This window comes from Eleutherodactylus coqui, chromosome 1 (assembly GCF_035609145.1).
Source record: "Eleutherodactylus coqui strain aEleCoq1 chromosome 1, aEleCoq1.hap1, whole genome shotgun sequence".
Taxonomy (NCBI): Eukaryota; Metazoa; Chordata; class Amphibia; order Anura; family Eleutherodactylidae; genus Eleutherodactylus; species Eleutherodactylus coqui.
Window position 1 is genome coordinate 145,452,165 of NC_089837.1, and position 22,382 is coordinate 145,474,546.

The following is a 22,382-nucleotide window of genomic DNA, read 5'->3' on the forward strand; positions in this document are numbered from 1 at the left end:
GCGTAGTGTAATATTATTTTGAATGTGGTAGTACCGGACTTTAACTTTGCAGCATTTTTACTGTGTGCATTTTGGGGTTCCCCCCACCTCGCAAGGTGGTTTAAAATAAAGCCATGGTTAAATGCAGGCTTACATTTCCTATCTTGGGCTCCTATTTATTAAAAGTGGCTTATTTTTAGCCAGTGTCCAAGGCTCCGTTTACATCTGCATTTGGGTTACCGTTTTTCTGCTCTGGGAGTCTGAGGCCTCGTTCAGACGAGCGTGGTTTACACACTACTAGGGCATTGTGTAAACCACACTGCTGACATGCAGGAATTCTGCACTGAACGAGCTGCTCTGTGGAGCAGCCTGTTCACATGTCCATGCTGCATGCAGAGTGCTGCCGCGGTGCCTGTGGTCAGCACCATGGACAGCATCGCAGCACGGAGCTGACAGGCGAGTTGGCACAAGCTGTACTATCTTTTTTTTTTTTTTTTACCAGAGCAGGTTCTGTGCTGGTTAAAAAAAAAAAAAAAAGCCCAGTGTGAGCGCTTTCATACCAACCTATTGGTTGCTATAGAAGAGCGATTTACACACTGCTGTAGCAGCATGTAAACCACGCTCGTCTGAACAAGGCTTGAAGAAGGAGTCCTTGCACAGAACAGATTTGTTCTGCGATGGAATCAAACCGCACTGAAGACTGCTTGCTTTCTGCCCTCCAGTATTTTCTAATTTCCCCATTATTTTACCTGATTTTATCTGAGGTCTCCTTTCAAGTTCACATGAATCCCATGTCAAAGGGTCTGACAGAGACACTGTTGTACAAGAATCATGGCGCACTTGTTAAGGTGACCTGTTAATGCGCAGCCTATACACTGGAGCAATTAGAGGGAATCTGTTACCATCTTTTTGTAGCCGTATCTGAGGGCAGCATACGATAATGACAGTCATGCTGATCATAGTGATATGTGTGCTGTATGTTTCTGCAGTAGTTTGGGAGAAACTTGCATTTTATTAGTTGCAGCACACACAGAGGACTACAGGTGCTTGATCATCAGTCAGCGGTGGGTTGGGTGGAGCTAGCCTGCAGCTCATCAATATCTCCCTAGGCATGGTAAAAGGCTGGCTGGTGAGGTCAGAGTGGCTAGCTACAGCTCATGAATATGCAGGACTAGTCCTGTGTGTGGCTGCTACTAATAAATGCAAGTTTCTCCCCCACTACTGCACATATACACAAAAAAAAAGAAAAAAAAAAGCAAAACACAGAAAGATAGAACATGCTGCAATTTTTTTACACTTCGCATCACATGAGTGAAAACCTTGCAAATGGGAATGAAACCATTGAAAATCATTACTTTCATAATACACTCAGTCTCGCATCACGAGATTCTATTGCAAGTGTGAAGGCACCCTAAGGAGGTTGTCCCCCTTCAGCTGTTTTGCTGCAGGAAGCAGACATCTCTATATATTCAGTGGCCGGCGTTGGTACTGCAGGCAGAGTCCTATTCACTTCAATAGCACTCAGTCTGCAGTACTAACCTGGGCCACTGCACAATGCTATATGCTTCCTGCAGCATTAATTTCTTTTGGGCTACTCAACACCTGCATTTTTTTCACGTGTGTATTATGCATATGAAAAAAAACCACATTGTGTCCCATTTTGGTGCATATTTCGTACCTATATAGGCTATGGGGATTTAAAACGTACACAGCAAAAAAACATTTACATTACTGTATATTTTACCTGGGACATATACGCCCATATGAGTGAGCCCTAAGAAATGGGAGAACCCCTTTAACAATACTGTAACATAGTGTGTAAGACTGAAAATAGACATCAATGCTATTCAGGTTATTGTCCTGCAATGTTGAGCTAGAGGAAGGCAAAACTCCCCCATGAGCCAGAAGCCAATTTTCTTTATTTTATGGAAAAAATTTCCTTCCTGACTCCAAATCTGGCACTGCTGGGTTTACATGGAACAAATGTGGGCAAACTAGGCCCGACACTCGTCCCCGCATGTCCTCGCTCCCATGCTATCACACGGGAACTAGTAGTGCTGGCTCGCTCAGAGTTCTCTCCTCGTGCTCCCTGTCCCTCTCCATTGACATAACATAGCAGCCGTTAAGTACTGAACGGCTGCTATTTACACTGAAAGAGGAGTGATCAACTCATCGTCCATTGTTTATGCTGCATAAATGATGGACAAGGAGGCGCTCTCTCATCGTTCAGTGTAAATAGCTGCTATTGAACGACTGGTATGTTATGTCAATGGAGAGGGACGGGGAAGCGAGAGGAGAGAAATCTCCTGCAGCCTTCCCGCTGAGAGCCAACGATACTAGCTCCCGTGCAGGTGCGGGGACAAGTGTCCGGTACTGTTTGCCCAACACTCGTCCCATCTAAAAGGGCTCTAACTGTGATCATTGAAAGTAACTGAACTGTGATCAGTATCGCTGTGTAGAACTGGTATCTGATTATTATATGGTGATTGTAGTATTTAGAGAAATACTAGAGCTGAGCCGCTGCATCTAAGCCTGCCACATTATAAATATGTTGTCGCTAATATAATTTATTATATTAGCCAGTGTGTGTTGCTATGGGGCCCCGTGAGTTCTAGGCTGGCTTCACGCAGGCGACAAAATCACGCTATTTTCTCGCGAAGCGACAGTGCTACAAATCACATATATGTGAAACCCATGCTGTCCTGTGGGTTCCTTCACATTAGTGATGTTTTGTAGCCTGTGACATTGCGAGAAGAAAAAAATTGTGGGTTGCTAAATATTACCGCGATTTGCGAGGTTTTGTAGCTCACATTTCCCTGATGGATTATTCCTTTCTGTTGCATCGCATTACACAAAACACTATTTTCGTGCGGTGCAACTTTTACAGTAGGAAATCCCACTGGAAAAGCCTTAAAATAAGCCCTAGTTGCAAAGAAAAACAAAACAAAATATATCACCTAACAGCCGCTGTTCGCTCCGCCGTTTCTTTTCTGCAAGTCCCTGACATTTGCTTGTAGTATTCTTTCAGCACTTCCTGGTCAGAGGTTTAAATTCTCTGTCTCTGGAAAGCGCTGGCTGTTAATTGGCTGAGCTGTGGCGCTCGATGAACCAATCACAGCCATCCATTGAATGGCTGTCACTGGTTCATCGAGAGCTGGCTCTGACTGGCTGACCCACGGCGCTTGAGAGCCAATCACAGCCAGCACTTCCTGGAGGTGGGGAATTTGAACCCCTGACCAGGAAGCGCTGAAAGAATACTACAAGCAAGTGCCAGGGACCTGGATAGAAGATGTGGCGGAGTCAACAGCGGCTGTTAGGTAATGCATTTGGTTTTTTTATTTTTTGGGGGGTATGGCTTATATGTCAAGCCCCTCTGAAAATCCAGGCAAAAGAGCGCTACACAGTCACTATATCGCAGCGAGAAAGTGCAACGATATCCCATAGACCACTGATGCAATATTGCTCCGCCCGTGTGAAAGAGGCCCTCTGTATGGCCCTACCTGGATCAACAACCTTTCTAAAGTGACTGTAACGTAATGTTGCACTCCAGATTTGTGATTTGAAAAAAATGGCATGGGCCAAAAAATTCTTCAGAAGTTAGGAAACCCGCCACAAACAAATGCACTGTTTGCAGTACTCTTCATAACTCCCCATTGCCCTACAGCTTACATCTGGCTGTGGTGTTTAGCTGCTAAAAGTGTTACAATAAATGCAGTATTTTTTCCTTAAAAACTCTTAGTGAAACCAGCCTATCTATCCAACCTGTTCTGACATAAGGGGTGTAGAGACTGCACACCGGTTGATACCTTCGCTCATGCTGTTGTTGACACCCAGTTAGTATTGCGCATGAGTCCTATTCTAATCAATAGGGCCTGGGCACGGCACAATACTCGCTGTATGGCTGTCTTGGTATCAAACTGGGTGGGATAGCAACATTGGGTATTATTGTATCTTGACGCCTCCAGGGAGTACTGATGGAGACCAGACTGACTGCCTGGTGACACCCCCTGAAGCTCATTGGCTGGAGAGAATGCTCGGCTGCAGGTCCTGGCAGGTAACTATAATTATCCTATCCCCTGTTAATAGTGTTTTCCACTCCTTCATTTTCCTCCCTGGCCCTCTAATCCTCGTTCCTGGTCTCCCGTCCAGGCTCCCCGGATGTTAATACAGCTCCTCGCGCCTGCACTTTCTTCACTGGGCCTCTAATCCCCACTCCTGCTGTTTGGTCCTCGCCGCTGCTCTTTAGTCCCCGGGCCCTGTGCTCCCTCCTGTTGCTGTTTATCTCACTGGCTGTTCTGCGCTGCTGCTTCAGATCACCGCTGAGGCTCTTGGTTGTCTCCTGTGCGACACTGCTGCTCCTGATGTCCGCTGACAGGCTACGTGACATCTCCCATCCCTCCTCGGCCTTTACGTCTTCTTGCCGCTTTTGCTGTGTCTTTGGCGGCCCTTTGCTGCTGCTCCTTTAGATCACTGCTGAGGCTCTCCGTTCTCTCCTGCGCGACGGCAGGAGATCCACGACAGTGCAACAGGTATTGCCGCTTCCTGTGCATTGATTGTTGGCTGCCGTGGACAGTTAGGGTAAGGGATAATTTTCCTTTTAGCCTTACATTATTAGTTGTAAATACTTCAATGTTACACCTGTAACATGACAGTATTTACATGTAATAATGTAAAGCTAAAAGGAAAATCATCCCTAACCGTCCACGGCAGCCAACAATCAATGCACACTGTGCTGCTAGGACCTTTACGACGTCAGCCAATCAGGAGCTAGGGGTGTGACAGGGGCGTTCCTGCATCTAAGTCATGTCAAGCCCCTAGCTTCCGGTGGCGTCAAGATACAATAATACCGCAACAGTGGAGGAATACTGGGGGGAGACTTATCAAAGGCTTTGCAACAAAAACTGGTGTAGAAAAGTCACGTATACCATGTTATGCGCAGTTTTGTATTGTTGTACAGGCCCCGACACTTTTTAAAGACTGGGCAGGGCTTAGTGTGAAAAGGCGTGGCCACAATGGCCAATCACATTTACTATAGAGAACTGGCGTAAAGTATAGCTAAAAGGCATAGATTTCTTCTGGCACACGGACAGCCTATTATATTAAGAGGCGTGTGCCCACCTGTAATACAGCGGGGATGCAGACTGGCACATGAAGCATCGGTTTTAATAAATCAGCTTTACTATTGGATCAGTACCTTTCTTCCAAGCTAAAACCAGGAGCGGAACACAAAGCCTGGACACATATAATGGGAGGATTTATATTTCTATACATGTCTTGAATTCACTCCTGATTTTGGCTAAAAAACACTTCAACTAGTGAGGTGTGAATGAGCCCCCGGAAGGAATGTCTCTAAGAGCAAAAAAAACATCTTCACTTATAGGATTAGGATCAGATTATTTCATGTATGTCTTCAGGTGTTGTCCATGGCCATAATACATGCACTGGCGTAACGATAGGGGGTGTGGTTGCACCCGGGCCCAGGAGCCTTAGGGGGCCCATAAGGCCTCTCTTCTCCATATAGGGAACCCAGTACTATGAATAAAGCATTATAGTTGGGGGCCCTGAAGCTTCAAGTTACGTCTCTGGGTACATGTATTTGTGTATGCCATATGCAGTGAATGGTCGCTTTCTTAGTAGCACGGTGGACCTCTTTTGGCCTTCAGAACTGCAGCAATTCATCATGGCAACACAGAAACAAGGGTGTACCAAGGAAACATTCCCCCATCTACACAATAAACCTGAACTGTCCGAGCGGTCCATAATGAGGAGCAGGCAATAGAAACACAGCGCTCCTATTGCTTTCAATGGGAGTGAAGCTGGTATGACACTTTGGGCCCTGACCAGCGCCGACAACATCCAGCCCCGCCGGATGATCAGCTGGGCTCCCAAGTGATGGACGACAGGTCATCTGTTGTAAACACCTGGAATACCCCTGTAAGTATTAAAATGATATGGAAGATAGAGCATAGGCCAAGATGGTGGACTAAGGCCGGTCTCACATGACTGGATTTGCATTGCGGAATGGACGATAAGCGGCATTCCGCACACATTCAAACAATAGAACATTTGCATGTCCGCTCACATGAATGGACAGCGATTGTGATTTCTGCTCACGGAAATTAAATCACTGCAAGTTCTATTTTAGTGTGGATTCTGTACAGACGGCTTACATTGGAGTCAATGGAAGCCGTCCGACCCGCGGCCCATCTGCAGTTGCGGAGAAAAAAGAAAACAAAATTCTGTACTGCACATGTCCGACGGTGGCAGGCTGCAGCCATCCGCAGTAAGGGATTAACCAGGTACGCGCGGATGACGGACGGAGGCGGCCAGATCCCGATGGGGGCTCCCGCATGCAGATTCTGACCCGTCCGTGTGAGACCAGCCTCAGGCCGGGCTGACAAGGCTGTATGTGGAATCCGCTTGCAGGGGCCCATGGCAGATTCCAGCTGTGAGCACGGCCATGTAATGTAATGCGTATGACCATGTACTCACGCAGGCGGTCAGGCCCAATACTCCTTTATTTTGTTTATATTTCCTCTACTGTCACTTAGCGATGAAGCGGATACCTGCAGCCCCTACGCAAGGCTATAGGTATATCCACGACCATAGAGAACAATGGTCTCTATGTCCGTGGTAAAATAGAACACTCTGCGTTCTATTTTCCATGAGCAGATTACAAAATTCCAACCAGCTAATGTGAGCAGAACTGCGTGATTTAACCCTTTGCAATCCAATTTTGGATGCCGAGTTTCTTAGGTGGTTTTCTTTCTGCCATTATACAATTGCGCCACCTGTTGGCTAGAGCCAATACTGTGATATTGGACATGCTGGAGAGGCCCCTGACAACAGAGCGGCCAATAATATACAGTAAGAATACCCTGCTGGACGTCTTCCAACATCGGAGCTGTACAGGCTTCAATCAGAATATCTTTAGATGTCAGATAGTGGATTGGAAAGGGTTAATGCATTTGATTGATCACGTATTACCACGGATCAAATGCTCGCAGAATCTGCAATTCCTATCTGGACGTGTGAGACCGGCCTAAGTCTGAAATCTGTGGCCGGAAAACCTTACTAAGGCCGGCTGCACTCGGTCGAGCCGGATCCCCCGCAACAGAATCTGTCTGTAACCCTGGCCGGCAACCCCCTGTACCTGCCTTATCTGTAATGCGGATGACCGTGTGGCAGTGCCAACACCCCCACTACCAGCATGTCCATGACGTCATCGTGAAGGCTAGCTTACTTATTGAAATGAGCCAACCGGCCTCCTGCACTGACATTACTGACAACGGGTGGGGTCCACACCACATGACTAGGTATCGGTACCGGGCTGGAAGTGGACTCAGACTGGACAGGGTATGTTTCCCTTAGGGTGCGTTCACACGAGCGTAGGCGTATTTACATTCGCACGAGCGCAGCGTATAATCACCGGAAAGAACGTTTTTCGCCGATCACGACCAGAGCTAGAAAGCGTATTATCGTTTGTTCCTACTTTGCAAACTATCTTTTTGGCCATCGAATATGCGTATTTCGGTCGCATATGTTCAGTTTTTTTTTTCGGGTTGCCGTTTTTACGCGCTGTAAAATCGTCCGTGCGAACGAATACATTGGAAACCAATGCCTCAGATGGTCACGTTTATACGATTGGGCGCAAAAACGCGCCGTTTATGCGCTCGTGTGAACGCACCCTCATGTGCAGGTGTGGATAGCGCCTCTGGCCGGGGTGACAGCGGGCGATAGCGGTGCTTCAGCAACCAGATACAACATGGACGTAAATTTCTAACTTCTTCACAATGGAAGTTCGATTTAGGGGTCTGCTCTAGTCTTTGTAAGCCCCCTTTCAAATGTGTGCTGGAGTAACACAAATCGCTATATCATCCAAGAGGTTTTCAGGCGGCGTGCCAGAAGCCATTATAGTCAATGGAATCTGTCGCCTTTGAATTCTGGCATTTGCCAAATTTGGCGGTTCCAGAATTTTTATTATTGAGCTCCAAATCTGCTGCAGGTGTGAACGAGACCTTAATAGGACTCCACCCAATGCCTGCTGTTTGGATTCGGTTAGGGCTGCATGGTATCCGACGCTGCGTGTAGCGCAGTAACATCGCACTGCCGTTAAACGCAATGGAGTCATAAGGCTCACGGCACGTCCGGATTCATCATGCGGATGACCTTCGATTCATCATGGAAATGAATTTAAAATGCTTGCAGACAATCGCGGATTCAATGTTTTTTTCGCGCAGATAGTCAGCGCAAAAAAAAAGAGAAATCGGTCAGTTCACCTTCACCCACCTCCCCACCTGGTCTCTAAGCAACCTGATTAGGATCGCCTACAAATCCGCAATGTGATGGTGGATGGGACGCTTCCATAGAGATCGATGGAGCCTGTCCGCACGGAATCTGCGCTAACACAGAGCATGCTGCGCTTTCTTTTCCGCTCGCAGATACCGTAATTCACATCCGCTGTGTTCGTGAGACCTAAGGATTCATGGTTGCATTTTTTGCGTGACGTTGCGGTTGCAGCAACCTGCGACTCCATTGCCCTCAGTGTACAACACCGGCCACAACCCGCCCGCAGCCTCAGCCGTTCCTTCCAGGAGGGCAGCTCACTGCACTGTACAGGACGCGGCGGCCGGTTTATCACTGACTAGTCAGGCGGTAGCAGCCGTCCGCGGACACCCGACCACCCAGCACAGGTCTATAAATAGCGGCCGGCAGCGCCCTCCTCGCCCCCGGCGGCTGTCATCTGCCATTGGATTAAATAGCGGCTGCTCCGTCCTGCCCTCCCAGCCCGGCCGCCGGCCGCAGAGTCGCAGCATTGTTTGGGCGCAGCAGGAATGTGAAGATGGCTGCAGACCTGGGAGAGCTGCTTGTGCCTTACATGCCCACCATCAGGGTGCCCAAGTCAGGGGACAGGGTCTACAAGACGGAGTGCGCCTTCTCCTACGACTCCCCTGTGAGTGAGTGAGCTCGGTGTGTGCCCCCTCCCTGCTCCCCGCATGCTGCCTGCTGTGAGGTGTGTACCTACCGCTGCTGCTCCTCGGGCCGTACAACCCATAGATCCTTGTGTGATTGCAGCGATCGAGTCGGCCCAATAATGGTCTCATTGTTGCCATAGTAACGGGCTTTCTTTATTGTCATTCTTGGTTACTTTGTTACCTAATAGCTGTTATTGCTGCACTTGTCACTTAGCTGTCAGATTGGCGCAAAAACAGCGTTGTTGTCAGTAACAACCGGGATACTTCCAGCACTGCTGCTGCTAGCAGAAGACACCTTTTTTTTTTTTTCTTCAGGTTCTTTTTACAGAAGTATTTGCGCTATGGACTAGGTATTTTGCGCACTTAACAGCACATTTTACCGCACATTTTGCGCCGCCGGTATGGTTTTTTGCACACAGGACACCTGATTTAAATGGCTAATGAGTTCCTGATGTTTTCTTCTTCTCACCATGGACCTGCACAGCATATTGCACATCTCCTTTCGTATTGCGCACCACCCTAGGCATCTATGGTGCGCAAATGTAGAACATGTTACCTTAGTTTTTTTTCCGTGTGCATGAAATGTTAATGCACCCCTTAGGTTCTGTTCTGTGTATAAAAACAAATGCAAATGCAAATACGCCCGTGTAATTCCGCCGGTAAAGATCATTGCCATTACTCGTGGTAATTGCTTTCATCAAATCATAGCCTTAAAAAAAACAAAACAAAAAAAACCCTTCAGCACCGGAGCGCAGCGGCAAGTTTTTACAGTTTTTTTTTTTTTGTAAAAATGCAACTGAAAATGGCCAGGAGACATTAAATGACCTTCTTTCATTTCTCCATGCGCCTAAAGTAAAGGGGTCCTCCCATCTGGGCCCCTGACCCTGTCTGCCCTCTTCACTGGCCATCCTGGTTCCAAGCACTGCGGGCGGGGTGTATGGAGGCAGCTGAGCACCTGGGGCGACATTGTATATGGGCGTCATAGTAACAGTGTAGCACAAGGTACTCCGCTTCTATGAGGCTGCGCTCACACTTGGCCTTTTTGTTGCAGTTTTTAATTGCGTTTTTTCCTCTATAAAAAAAAAAATTTTTTTTTTTTTTTTAAGGTGGCTTTTTATAGTGGAGGAACCGCATTTACAAAAACTGCAACAACACGCCATGTATGAATACAGTTTTAAACTGACCAACTCTAGAAAACTGCGTACAGGTGAGGCACAATGAGGTGGGAGACCCCTTGTCCTGTGCATCTGCCATAAACATCTCAGCCACTTTCACAAGCTGCAGGATTTGGAAGGCAAACCAGGAGTGGAACATAAACCAGATTGCGCTAAAGTTCTCTTCCAGCCGCCGTTTTTTTTTCCCACTGCAAATAGGCAGTCATTTATAAATGAGTGACTGCCTGTTCACACTGGCCGATGGTTGCTCAGTATGTAGGCAAGCTAAAGACCAAGCTTCTGCCTTCTCCTTTCCAGGCTACATAGTGCTCAATGAGTGCCATGTACTAAAGAGAGAAAGCAAAAGTATTACTTCTGCTATTCAACCCCCGTGATCATGTAACCATCGGGTGCACCCTGTTACAGCAGAGCTGCAGACTCTGATCAGCTCTGCCAGTGACTTTTCTCACTGTAGGGGGATGTTTTCCCTGTAGTTGGGGTCCTATGGCTGCCCTAGCTACAATAGAAAATGTGAAATTAAAAAAAGGGAATAACCCCCATTTTATATGATGTCACAGGGGACATTGATGGGTTAAAAAAAAAAAAAAAAAAAAAAAGGTAAAAAAAATTACAGAATAAAAAAAAAATATATATATAAAGAAAATGACCCACCACTGATGCCAACCGAACCGTCGTCGTATGCGCCCTGTAATCCAAAACTACAAATTATATTAAAACGTCCAAAACGAAACGAGGAACCCATTCCAATACTGTTTTGGCGTAAATATACTCATTTAAAACATGCTATGGCAGAAACCCCCTATGACCATGCCTTAATATAATGCCATATGGAAGTACCATGCGAGGGTACAGGGAGTGCCCAAGGGTCCGTGCATAGGGACTGGCACACTATATTGCATGCATGGAGCCTAAGACCTTGTTCACACAGCGGATTTGAAGCGAAACCTAAAATCTGCAGCAAACCCACGTCCCACGGGCCCATTCACACGGGCGCATTTTCTGCCCATATTTAGTTCCTATTTTTTTAACTGACTGAGTAAGGAAACCCCACAGACCCATTGAACTAAATTGCTGTATTCAGACATGCGCATTTATGTGGACCAATGCCGCGCATTAAAAAAAATTGTATCATGTCCTATTTTAGTCCGTATTCGCGGACCATCATCGCCCATTGGAGCCTATGGGTGCTTAAAAAAACGAAACCACGCATTAGCATCCGTGTTCACTGCTTTTTTCCCCCTGTACCCTGTTCTCTTTGGGTTGTGATAAAGCTGAGGTTACTCGGGTTGTGCAGTTTTGTGTACATGAAAAATGTACGACACGCGGATGAATCACGGATGTAAAAAAACCACGTATACACACCAAAACCGCACAGACACATACAGTAAAAATGGTGCGTTTGTCACAGACCAAAATGCCTGTGTGAATGGGCCCTAAAAAACTTCCTTTAATTATAATGGACATCTGCGCCATACTCTTATCACAGGGGTGTAGATGTGAAATCCATGTCAGAGCAAAGAAGTGACTTTTTTGGCGCAGAATCCGCAGGCGGATCTGTAGTAAGCTCAACTGCAGATCCACGGGAGAAGACTAAACCTTTTTTAGTTCTAGAAGTTTGTTAAACTTTTCCCGTGTCCTACATAAAACCCTAAACTTGTGGCCCTCTGCTGACAGATTGTATTTTTCGTATCAGTGCTGCCTTTTAAACTTCCCAAGTCCATTTTACAAGTGACTCAGCTGTCTGGCGTTCGTCACGCTGCGGCACCAGCTATTTTTATCCGTACTCTTCAGGTCTCAAGTGTCAAGCAGCAGTTTACCCACTCGGTGGAATCCAACAATCTGAGGGGGTTGTAGGGTGAGCCGAAAACTGGATTCCTATTTATTGTTACTTTTACGGATTCAATAACGCGCAAGTAAAATAAATGGAGAAGCGCTTGATGTGCAGGATTGGAAACACAAAGTACAATATCGGCGCGCTCGGCGATTATCTGGTATAAAAGACTGACAGGGACAGAAATTACGTGAGATGGAGACCATAGAGGGTTTCATCTCATATTCTCTCCTATGCTGCCGTCTGAGTTCCATCTCCAGGCATTTTTCTGTATGGAGGAAGGGAAACACAATGTGAAAGACGTCAAGTGTAACTTGTGCCTGAGTGTGACTCAAGTGTGACTTACAGCAAACAAGTAAGATGGAACAATACCTCTGCAGCGCCACCTATTGGAATGCAGCATTCCTTCAAGTCGATGTTAGACTTTTTATACAAGCCTTCTAACAATGACTGGGAATTGAAAGCCAAGCCAGGATCCTACTGCACACTGATGAGAGGCAAAAACCCAGAAACAGCTGTCTGCGTATGGATCCTGGCTTGGCTTTCAATTCCCAAGCATTGTTACAAGGCTTGTATAAAGAGTCTAACATTGACTTGCAGGAATGCTTCCTTTCAATAGGTGCTGCTGCAGGGGTATTGTTCCATCTTCCTTAATTGCATATTCCCAGGAGGAGCATGCATGGCCTTATAAGTCTCCTCTCCCACCTTCTAGGTGCTCTCCTTAAGGAGTCAGGATACCTCTCACAACTTAGAACAAACAGACACCCTTATGTGGGCTGTCCAATCCCCGCAGGCAGCTGGCATTGCATGTCCGGTACTGGTCCATGAATCTGCCATCTAAATGGGCCCTAATTGACACAAATTGATCTAGTTTTTATTCTGGTACCATCGATTACTTTAACTTAGTTTTTCCCCGAAAATAAGACCTACCCTGATTTCTGGAGGCGTAATACAGGTGGGGTGGTTTGAAATATAAGCCCTAGCTACACTACATAAAGGAAAAAAAAGCAATACTTACCTAGCAGGCGCTGTCCGGGTCCCTCTTGATGGTCTCCCCAGTTCCAGCAGACTTCCTTGCGGTTCTCAGCGCTGACAAAAGATTGCTTGCTGGTAACGGGGTTTGTAAACCCCGCCTCCAGCAAGCGATTGCTCTGATTGGTTCATCGAGTGCCGCAGTGATTGGCATAGCCGCGACACTCAAGAACCAATCACAACTATTCATGTTATTCCTAGAAAATAAGACTCTGTGCCTCTTTTGAGGTTAAAATTAATATGACAGGGTCTTATTTTGGGGGAAACATGGTATTAAATGATTTATCGTGCCAAGAAAAATGTCTCCAGAAACTAACAACCTGGTAGAGTATGAGGCTCAGGCCACTTTTAGACTATGGAACTCTCTGCCTGAGGATGTGGTGATGGCAAAATCAGTAGAGGAGTTTAAGAGGAGACAAGATGTCTTTCTAGAGCGCTATGCTATTACAAGAGATAGACATTAAAGGGGTTGTCTCGCGGCAGCAAGTGGGGTTCAGCACTTCTGTATGGCCATATTAATGCACTTTGTAATATACATCGTGCATTAATTATGAGCCATACAGAAGTTATTCACTTACCTGCTCCGTTGCTGGCGTCCCCGTCGCCATGGTACCGTCTAATTTCAGCGTCTAATCGCCCGATTAGACGCGCTTGCGCAGATGGGTCTTTTCCCTTCGGCTCGGCTGGGCAGCAGCGGCGTTCTGGCTCCGCCCCCATTGTACGCGTCATCGCGTAGCGCCGCCACATGACGTGTGCCGATTCCGGCCTCCTGATTGGCTGGAATCGCCACATGTGACAGGGGCGGGGCTACGTGATGACGCGTACAAGGGGGCAGAGCCAGAAGGCCGCTGCTGCCGAGCCGAAGGCAGAAGACCCTTCTGCGCAAGCGCGTCTAATCAGGCGATTAGACGCTGAAATTAGACGGCACCATGGCGACGGGGACGCCAGCAACGGAGCAGGTAAGTGAATAACTTCTGTATGGCTCATAATTAATGCACGATGTATATTACAAAGTGCATTAATATGGCCATACAGAAGTGCTTAACCCCACTTGCTTTCGCGAGACAACCCCTTTAAGTAACAAGAAGGGTTGTTGCTCCAGGGATCTTCAGATTGTTGGACTTGGGAGTCAGGTAGGAACATTTCAAATGTTGATCCAGGGATTATTCTGGCTGCCATTATGGAGTTGAAAAGGAATTTGCTTTATCGTTTTGCATTCTTCAGGACGCATCGCCCATTGATTTCAATGTGACCTTTAATGCATCACATGACTCTTGCATTTCGAGCAATGTGCCTGCAAGTGCGATATTTTAATTTCACAGATGCGATGCATTTTTGCCTGAAAATGCCCTGCATCCGCAGGTAAAATGTAGGTTGCAGAGTGTAATATCACGCTCCCCTGTGTGCATGTAGCCTAAATGCACCTTGTGCTTCATGACTACATTCATAACCTACATTATCATTGATATTCCGTAGAATGGCTTCTTATAGGTGGTTAGAAGAAACTACCGTAAAACTTTACAAACTTTACAAATTTTACAATGCTAGCGATGTACGGTATTACCGATGAGTTCCTGTAGTGTAAACCTAGGAAATAGTCATTTCACCAATATAGTTCCCATGAATGATCGTGTCCAGACTTTACGCCAAACTCAAATTTACCCAAACTTTCTCTCTATTTTTTTTGTTATAAAAAGCCAGACAATTGGCTTGTATTTTATTGATGATGCCTGTGTTTTTCACAGTTTGTTTTGTATTGTCTGCTGCCGATTTTTTTTTCCCTTTAAATCTGTGACAAAATCGTATATATTTGGCCGGTTTCACATGGGCGACAAAATCACGCGTTTTTCTCGCAATGCGACAGTGTTACAAATTGCATTTATGTATGTGAAGCCCTGCTTTCCCATGTGTTCCTTCACATTAGTGACGTTATGTAGGCTGCTACATTGCAAGAAAAAAAATCGCATTGCTGAATATTGCCACGATTTGCAATGTTTTGTAGCCCATGTTTCCCTATGGAGCCTTCCTTTCTGTTGCATCACATCCCGTTTTTGTGCTTTTTTTTTTCAAGAAATTCTACTGTAAAAGCCCTAAAATAAGGCCTAACAGGCGCTGTAGGCTCTGCTGCACCTCCGGCAGACTTGCTTGTAGTTTTTCCCCAGCGCTTCTTGGTTTGGAGGTTCAAAATCCCCACCTTCAGGAAATGCTGGCTGTGATTGGTTCTCGAGCACCGCCGCTCAGTCAATCAGAGCCAGCGCTCAATGAACCAATCACAGCCATTCAATGCGATGGCTGTGATTGGTTCATCGTGTGCTGCAGTGATTCTACTGTAAATGGTGTGGACTTTCTGCAGGCAATAACGTACCTGGGTGCGCTGCTATGGCCGGGCTCCCTCATGTTGTGTGAGCCACCTTATCGCTACGCATGTGCAGTCTGACTTCTGTTTTTTTTTTATTTCCCACTCTGCCTCCTAGCGACGTTGCGAATAAACCCTGCACATACGAAATATAATTGTGTATGTGCAGTGTTTATTATCCACCCATACGGAACAATGGGTCGCTATCGTGCATAATATGCAGTAAAATAGAATCTGCTTCATTCTTTTTATCACTCGTATTATACGCAAGTGTGAATGGATCAATAAAAATCAATGTATTTTCATTGACGCCAATCACCGCCTATTATGCGCGCGTAAAACGATATTAAATTACGCTCGTGTCAGCCTGCCCTAAAAAGTATTGATAAGCCAAAGCCAGCAGTGAAACCAACAGAGACAAAGAGGCCACTTTCACACAGCAGTATGAAGGGGTACATATCTTTCCATTATACTTTTTTTCTGTAGGTCCCACTCTTGGTTTTAGCTTACTTAGGGCTCGTTCACAGGACCGTGATTGCGGTGCGATGCGCAGCCGCGTGACGCGGGGTGAATGGAGTCAATGAAATGACATGGACTTTCATTGATCCACTCACATGTGCGTGTAAACACTGCATGTAGATACACACATGAAAAAGATGGCAGCATGCTCTATTTCACCATGTATTACGCAGTGAGAGCCCTATTGTTTTCTATGGGCAGCGTCTGCAACGCTGTCTATACGTAATACGTTGCATATAGGCGATGATACATACGCAACGCTGCTATGAGGCAGAGTGGGGAATTATAAAAAAAAGACAAAAGTCTCATGCGCAGGGCGCTCGCTGCCATACGTGGCGATGGCTAGCTCTCGGCCAGCTCATGTGCCCTTACAGATACCGGTAAAATACTGTGTGACCCATGCTTTATTTTCTGCATATGTTCATGTGAATGAGCTCTAACATGTCCTTTCAGTATTCTCTGTTTGTGGCTCCATTGGTTTCCAGGCATATGAAATCAAGTCCAGGGATAGACCAAACACAGGGGGGTTTGCACTAGGAGAGACTGTAACTTGTAGGCTTACCTCCGGGTCATGGGGTGCTATCCCTGGAGCAAAGGTTTTGCATGTAAGGCTGGGTTCACACGGGGCGGATTTTCATCGGAAATCTCACGGTTTGGCCGCAGCAAAAACCGCGAGATTTCCGCCGGGAGAACCGCCGCGGTTTAAGCCGCGGCTGCTCTTTCTCTGCGGCCGGCGCTCCCATAGAGGAGAGCGCGGCCGCAGCGGAATGGAAAAAAGAATGGACATGCTGCTTCTTTTGAAACCACAGCTGCGGCTGCCGCAGCCGCGGTTTCAACCGGATTTACCGCAGCGGATTAGCCGTCCCATGTGGACGAGATTTCTGAGAAATCTCATCCACATGGCTGGCTAATCCCGGGATTAGCGGCCGCGGGCGGTTTTGCCGCGGGCTGATCTGCTGCAGCAAAACCGCGGCAAATCCGCCCTGTGTGACCCTAGCCTAAGACTAATACAAGGAAGACATGAATGGTCGCGACCATATCACCTCAATTATCTGCTTCAAACAGTATTTTAAATTCAATGTAGCATTCAAATAGTATCTCGGACGGTAGGCGACTGGCTGTGACAGATCCCCAGTATATATGTAATATATATATCTTTAAAAGCCGGAGGCTGTACATTTCTACCAACTCCAAATCCACATGTCATGCTATGCATTGTGCTCCATCCTGTGAATAACAGCGCCATTTAAAATGAACATTTAAGGAATTTTCTGTTTATATTGTGGATTTTAACTGCGGAGTGAAGTCATAGCAAAATCTGCACCACATCGATATGCAACGCCTGCATATTTTCCTGCAGATTTGTCAAGATTTTGCCACAGATTGAAGCAAAACTTGTGGTGGATTTGGCATTCCATGAAATACTTCCTGTATGTCTAGATGCAAGTACCGTAACACCTGAGAATTTCAGCTCGGCCAGCACATAGATGTCTGATCTGTGGAGACAGTGAACGTTGCATGTCCTATTGTCATTCATGGAAGAGACCGGGATAGGACATGCAGCGTTATTGGTTCATGTGAATAGCCTCATAGGCTCTAATGGGTCCGTTATAGCACAAGTCATGTGGATGAGACTTTAAAAATTCTGTGTGTGATTCACAGCAGAATTGACATACATTGAGGATTTAAAATCCACAGCATGCCAATAATTCACTGCAGCTTTGAGTGCAATGCAAGAGTGAAACATGGGAAATCCGCACAGAAATTTGCAGAAAAATCTGCACCACTGGGTGCGGATTTGCCCTCGGCCATTTTTCCACTGCGGATTTCGGTATACCTCCTGTGGGAACATATCCTTAACCCCTTAGTGACCAAGCCTGTTTGTGTCTTAATGACCAGGCCAAATTTTGGAAATCTGACGTGTCACTTTAACATAGCATAACTCCGTAAAGGTTTTGCATATCCAAGTGATTCTGACATTGTTTTTCGCCACATGAAGTTTTGTACCTCATTTAGGCCGCCTGCAGACGAGCGGAAATCCCGCGGCGGAATTTCCCGCGGGATTTCCACCGCTCAAAGCCTGCATAGGATTGCGTTAACAAACGCAATCCTATGCAGACGGCCGCGGTTTGGCCGCGCGAAATCTCGCGCGGCAAACAAACCGCGGCATGTCCTATTTTTGTGCGGGGCTCGCAGACCCTCGCACAGAAACGTCACTCACGCAGCCGCCGGCTCCGGTCTGTGCATGCGCCAGCTGCCCGGCAGCCGGCACATGAAAGAGCCGGGGCCGCCGGGCGCGGGTGAGTACGCGCTCATCCCTGCAGGCGCTCGCCGCCGGATCTGACCCGCTCGTCTGCAGGCGGCCTTAAGTGGTGAAAATAGTCCGCTATATTTTTTGTGTGTATGTATATGTATATATATATATATATATATATATATATATATATATATATATATATATATATATTAAAAGGGCCAATATTAGGAAAATCTTGAAAAAATTATCGTTTTTTCACATTTTCAATTGTAATATTTCAAATGTGCAAAAATACTGTATGAGCTTTTGCTAAGATATTTTTCTATCTACTTACTTTATTCTGAGTGCACATTAGTGTTTTTTTTTAACCATTTAGGAGACGTACAAATTTAGCATTACTTTTCAGCATTTTGAGGAACGCTTTGTTTTCCTTCACCAAGCCAAGATTGCAAAGGCTCATAGGTGTCTGAGTGATAGATACCCCCCCCCCAAATGACCCAATTTTAAAACCACACCCCTTAATGTATCCACTGAGGGAGGTAATGAGTATTTTTTTCAGGAATTAATATTCAATTTAGAGGAGAAAGAGGAGAAGTAAAATTTCATATTTTTGCAAATATGTCATTTTAGAGACATAGTTTTTTTCCTATAGTTTACATGAAAATGAGGATTAACACCCCAAAATGGATCCCCCTGTTTGTCCTGTGTTCAGAGACATACCCATTGTGGCCCTAATATTATATCTGGATGCACAACGAGGCCCAAAATGAAAGGAGTAGTCAGTGTCTTTCAGAACAGAAATTTTGCTTGAAGTCCTTTTAGGCCCCATAGCACACTTGTAGAGCTCTTGAGCGGCCAAAACCAAAGAGAACCCCCACAAATGACCCCATTTTGAAAACTAGACCCCTTAACGCGTTCATCTAGGGGTGTACTGTGTATTTTAACACTACAATTTTTAAATAGATCTAAGCAAAGCATTTTTTGGGCAATTGTGTGAATTTAAAAAGTTTTTTTTGTACAGCACACATATAAATGAAGACTTTCACCCCAAAATAAATACCCCTGTTTGTCCCGTGTTCAGAAACATACCCATTGTGGCCCTAATCTACTTACAGGACACATTGCAGGGCCTATTAAGGAAGGAGAACCCGTTGGATTTCAGGTTACAATTGAATAAATTCTAAGCCCCATTGCCCACTTATAGAGCCATTGAGCGGCCAAAATGATAAGGAACCCCCTCAAACGACCCCATGTTGAAATCTAGACCCCTTAACAAATTTCTCTTGTGGGGTACTGCACATTTTGACCCCACAGTATTTGAATGAATCTAAGCAAAGCAGAAGGAAAAAATTACGATTTTCATTTTTTTTGGCAATTTTGTCAATTTAAAAAGTTTTTTTGTACAGTGTACATAGGAATGAAGACGTTCACCCCAAAATGGATACCCCCGTTTGTCCCGTGTTCAGAAACATACCCAGTGTGGCCCTCATCTACTTACAGGAACAATGGCAAGGCCTATAATGGAGGGAACACCCGTTGGATTGCAGGGCACAACTGAATAAATTTCAGGCCCCATTGCTCACTTGTACGTAATAAAAATTGACTCCCTAAAAATATTCCTTCCCCCTCCATGCCCTTTTCGGCATTCCCCAAATCTTAGATAAAAGTAATAATGTGAACTGTGCGGTATTTCCGAAGACAGGGGTAATTACGGAGGCTGGTTGGGATGGGCACGTGGGGAAATAAAACCGTGTATCCCCCCTCCTCTCATGCTTTTTGGTGGGTATTTTTTGATCTCAGTGGCAGGTATGGGGTGTAAAAAGTGGCGCTCTGTAAGTCTTCGTTAGCTTGCGGAGGTGCGGCGGTCTCACACAGAAGGCTCTCAACAAGCCGCTCCTGGAACTGCAAGAAGGCGAGCGTTCCCAGGGCTGCTTGTAAAATACATATTACAGGTAGCGGTCTGAATAACGCCGGGCTCACGCAGCCATAGGTGGAATCTGCTTGCGGAGGCCCACAGCGGATCCCATCTGTCAGCCCGGCTGTGAGCCTGCGTACGGCCACGTAATGTACTGCGCATAACTGCCTACTCACACAGGCGGTCATGCGCAGTACACTTTTCTTTTCTTTGTATTTCCTGCACCGTCGCTTAGAAATGACGCGGGTACCTGCAGCCCGTATACAATGTAGTTGCGTATGGGCTGCCGGTATATCCGCGACCATGATGCACAATAGGCTCTATGCTGCGGATAGCCGCGGTAAAATAGAACGTGCTGCGTTCTCTTTTGTGCAAGTGGATTACACAATTCCGACCCACTAATGTGGGTTTTGCGCATGCGTCCGCCAATCCGGGGGCCTTATGTACGTACTTTCATCCTCCCTCACGGATATGATCTGTTAGGGGAGATGAAACGTAAGCTTTTTAAACTTTTTTTAAAACTCTTTTTAACTTTTTTTTTCACTTTTTTACTTTAAATGATCACTGTTATCCATTGGATAACAGTCATCATGTCCCCGTGAACCTTTCTCTACTACTGGCTACACATGGTAGCCAGGAGCAGAGGGATTTTGAATTACCCGGGGCCTGAGCCCCTCTGTGCATGATTGACGTCGGGCACGCATGCGCAGAAGGGGACTTCAGGTCCCTGAACACCGGGGACATCGCAGAGAACCCAAGGTGAGTATTTTCATCTCCCCTCATGGATCTGAGGTTAAACTTGTGCTTTTTTTTAACCTTTTTAAAAAACTTTTTCGTGATCGTCGCTATCCATTGGATAGTGGCGATCACAGGCCTGGGCACCGCTAACTGCGGTCCCCGGTAATATCTCCTGGTTCCCGACTATCTTTAGGAGCCGGGAGCCAGGAGATTTTGAATTTGCCGGGGCTCCAGGCCTTCTGCGCATGCGCATGACGTCATTCATCTGGCGCAAATGCGCAGAAGAGCGGCGACGGGTCCTGGAGGACCTTCCTCACCGCAGAACACCTCGGAGAAGGCGGGTGAGTAATTTCAGCTGCTGCTCTGATGGATCCGATCCGTCAGGGTAGCTGAATCTTTAACTTTTTAAAACTTTTTTTTCACTTTATTGCGATCGGCGCTATCCATTGGATAGCACCAATCGCATTGCTGCGGGGGGCTGCCCGCAGCCCATGATGACAGCTCCATGCTGTCGGCTACCTGCGGGCACCGGCAGCATGGAGCTGTCACGTCCATAGCCCACGTGGCTTTATTCCCTGCAGGACACATGTTTTTAGGTCCTCAGGGAATAAAGCCTTCTTGGGCAGGACGTAAAAACACTATGGGCTGGTCACCTAAGGGGTTAATATTACTTTGTACAACAATACTGAGCCCAGTTTTAGCCTAGTTACACGGTAAGTTACTTTTAGAATATTGGTGCATTTGCGGCATGCCTGACTCACCTGATTTAATTACAAAAACAGCGCCAACATGAACACATGGCACATGTGCCTGATTCATATCTACCAGTTGAGCAATATCCCATATCTAGATTCAATCCAGTACTAAATTTGGTACTTAAAGTGGACGTGTGGCTACTTTTTTTTCTATGTAATACATGTACAGGAGCGTTACCTCTCTTCATCTCTACAAATTGCTGTACAGGAGAAACTGGAGGCCAGAATCCTTTCCTGCTGCCAGTGCCAGCTATACTGGCAGGCGTCCTAGACGGCCTTGTAGCCATTTATACAGTATTATACATATGGTTGATTATTTGCCATGTGATTGGCCGAAAACCTGTCAGTAGTACGGTAGTATTACATTTTTTCCTCTGTACATGGAGCATTGCGACCCCCGCATGTCCCGTGACATCTTATCCCTAGAAGTGCCCACACTTCTGTGGCTGGCATCATATTATCAAATGGTTAAACAACATGAGCTCACTGTCATTCTAGAATTTACGTGATTATATTTTAACACATATGGAGTCATAGAAGTGAAAGTGTTGTAATTTTAAAGAGAAAAAAAAACAAAAAAGCACCCTCCCCTTCCATTGCACCCTGCTCCGCCACCGCTCTGGTCCTCTGATTACATTGGCAGCAGCAGTCACATGGGTTGTTTACTCACGTGACCGCTGCAGCCAATAGGAAGCCAGCCAGGGACGTCATCAGTGACATCCTATAAGCCTGCCTCCCACGTGACAGGTTTATGGGACGTCACCGACCCTTCTGACTGGGGGATGTCACCTGTTAGATGCCATAGCGATGATTCAGCGCTGCGGTGAATTTATTTCTTTTACATAGTTTT

At 46.2% G+C, this 22,382-nt stretch overlaps 1 protein-coding gene across 3 annotated transcripts in view; it reads left to right on the forward strand.

Annotated features, from left to right (window-relative positions):
- The first annotated feature begins 8,751 nt into the window (after positions 1-8,751).
- Positions 8,752-22,382, forward strand: part of USP13 (ubiquitin specific peptidase 13) — a 101,262-nt gene continuing 87,631 nt past the window's right edge. The window contains exon 1 of one of the 3 annotated variants that reach the window (XM_066601526.1): positions 8,752-8,932. In XM_066601526.1, coding sequence (XP_066457623.1) covers positions 8,822-8,932 — 111 coding nt within the window. In that variant the 5' untranslated portion in view covers positions 8,752-8,821. Of the gene's footprint in view, positions 8,993-22,382 lie in introns of all 3 variants that reach the window. The other 2 variants (XM_066601533.1, XM_066601536.1) reach the window with 2 other exon arrangements.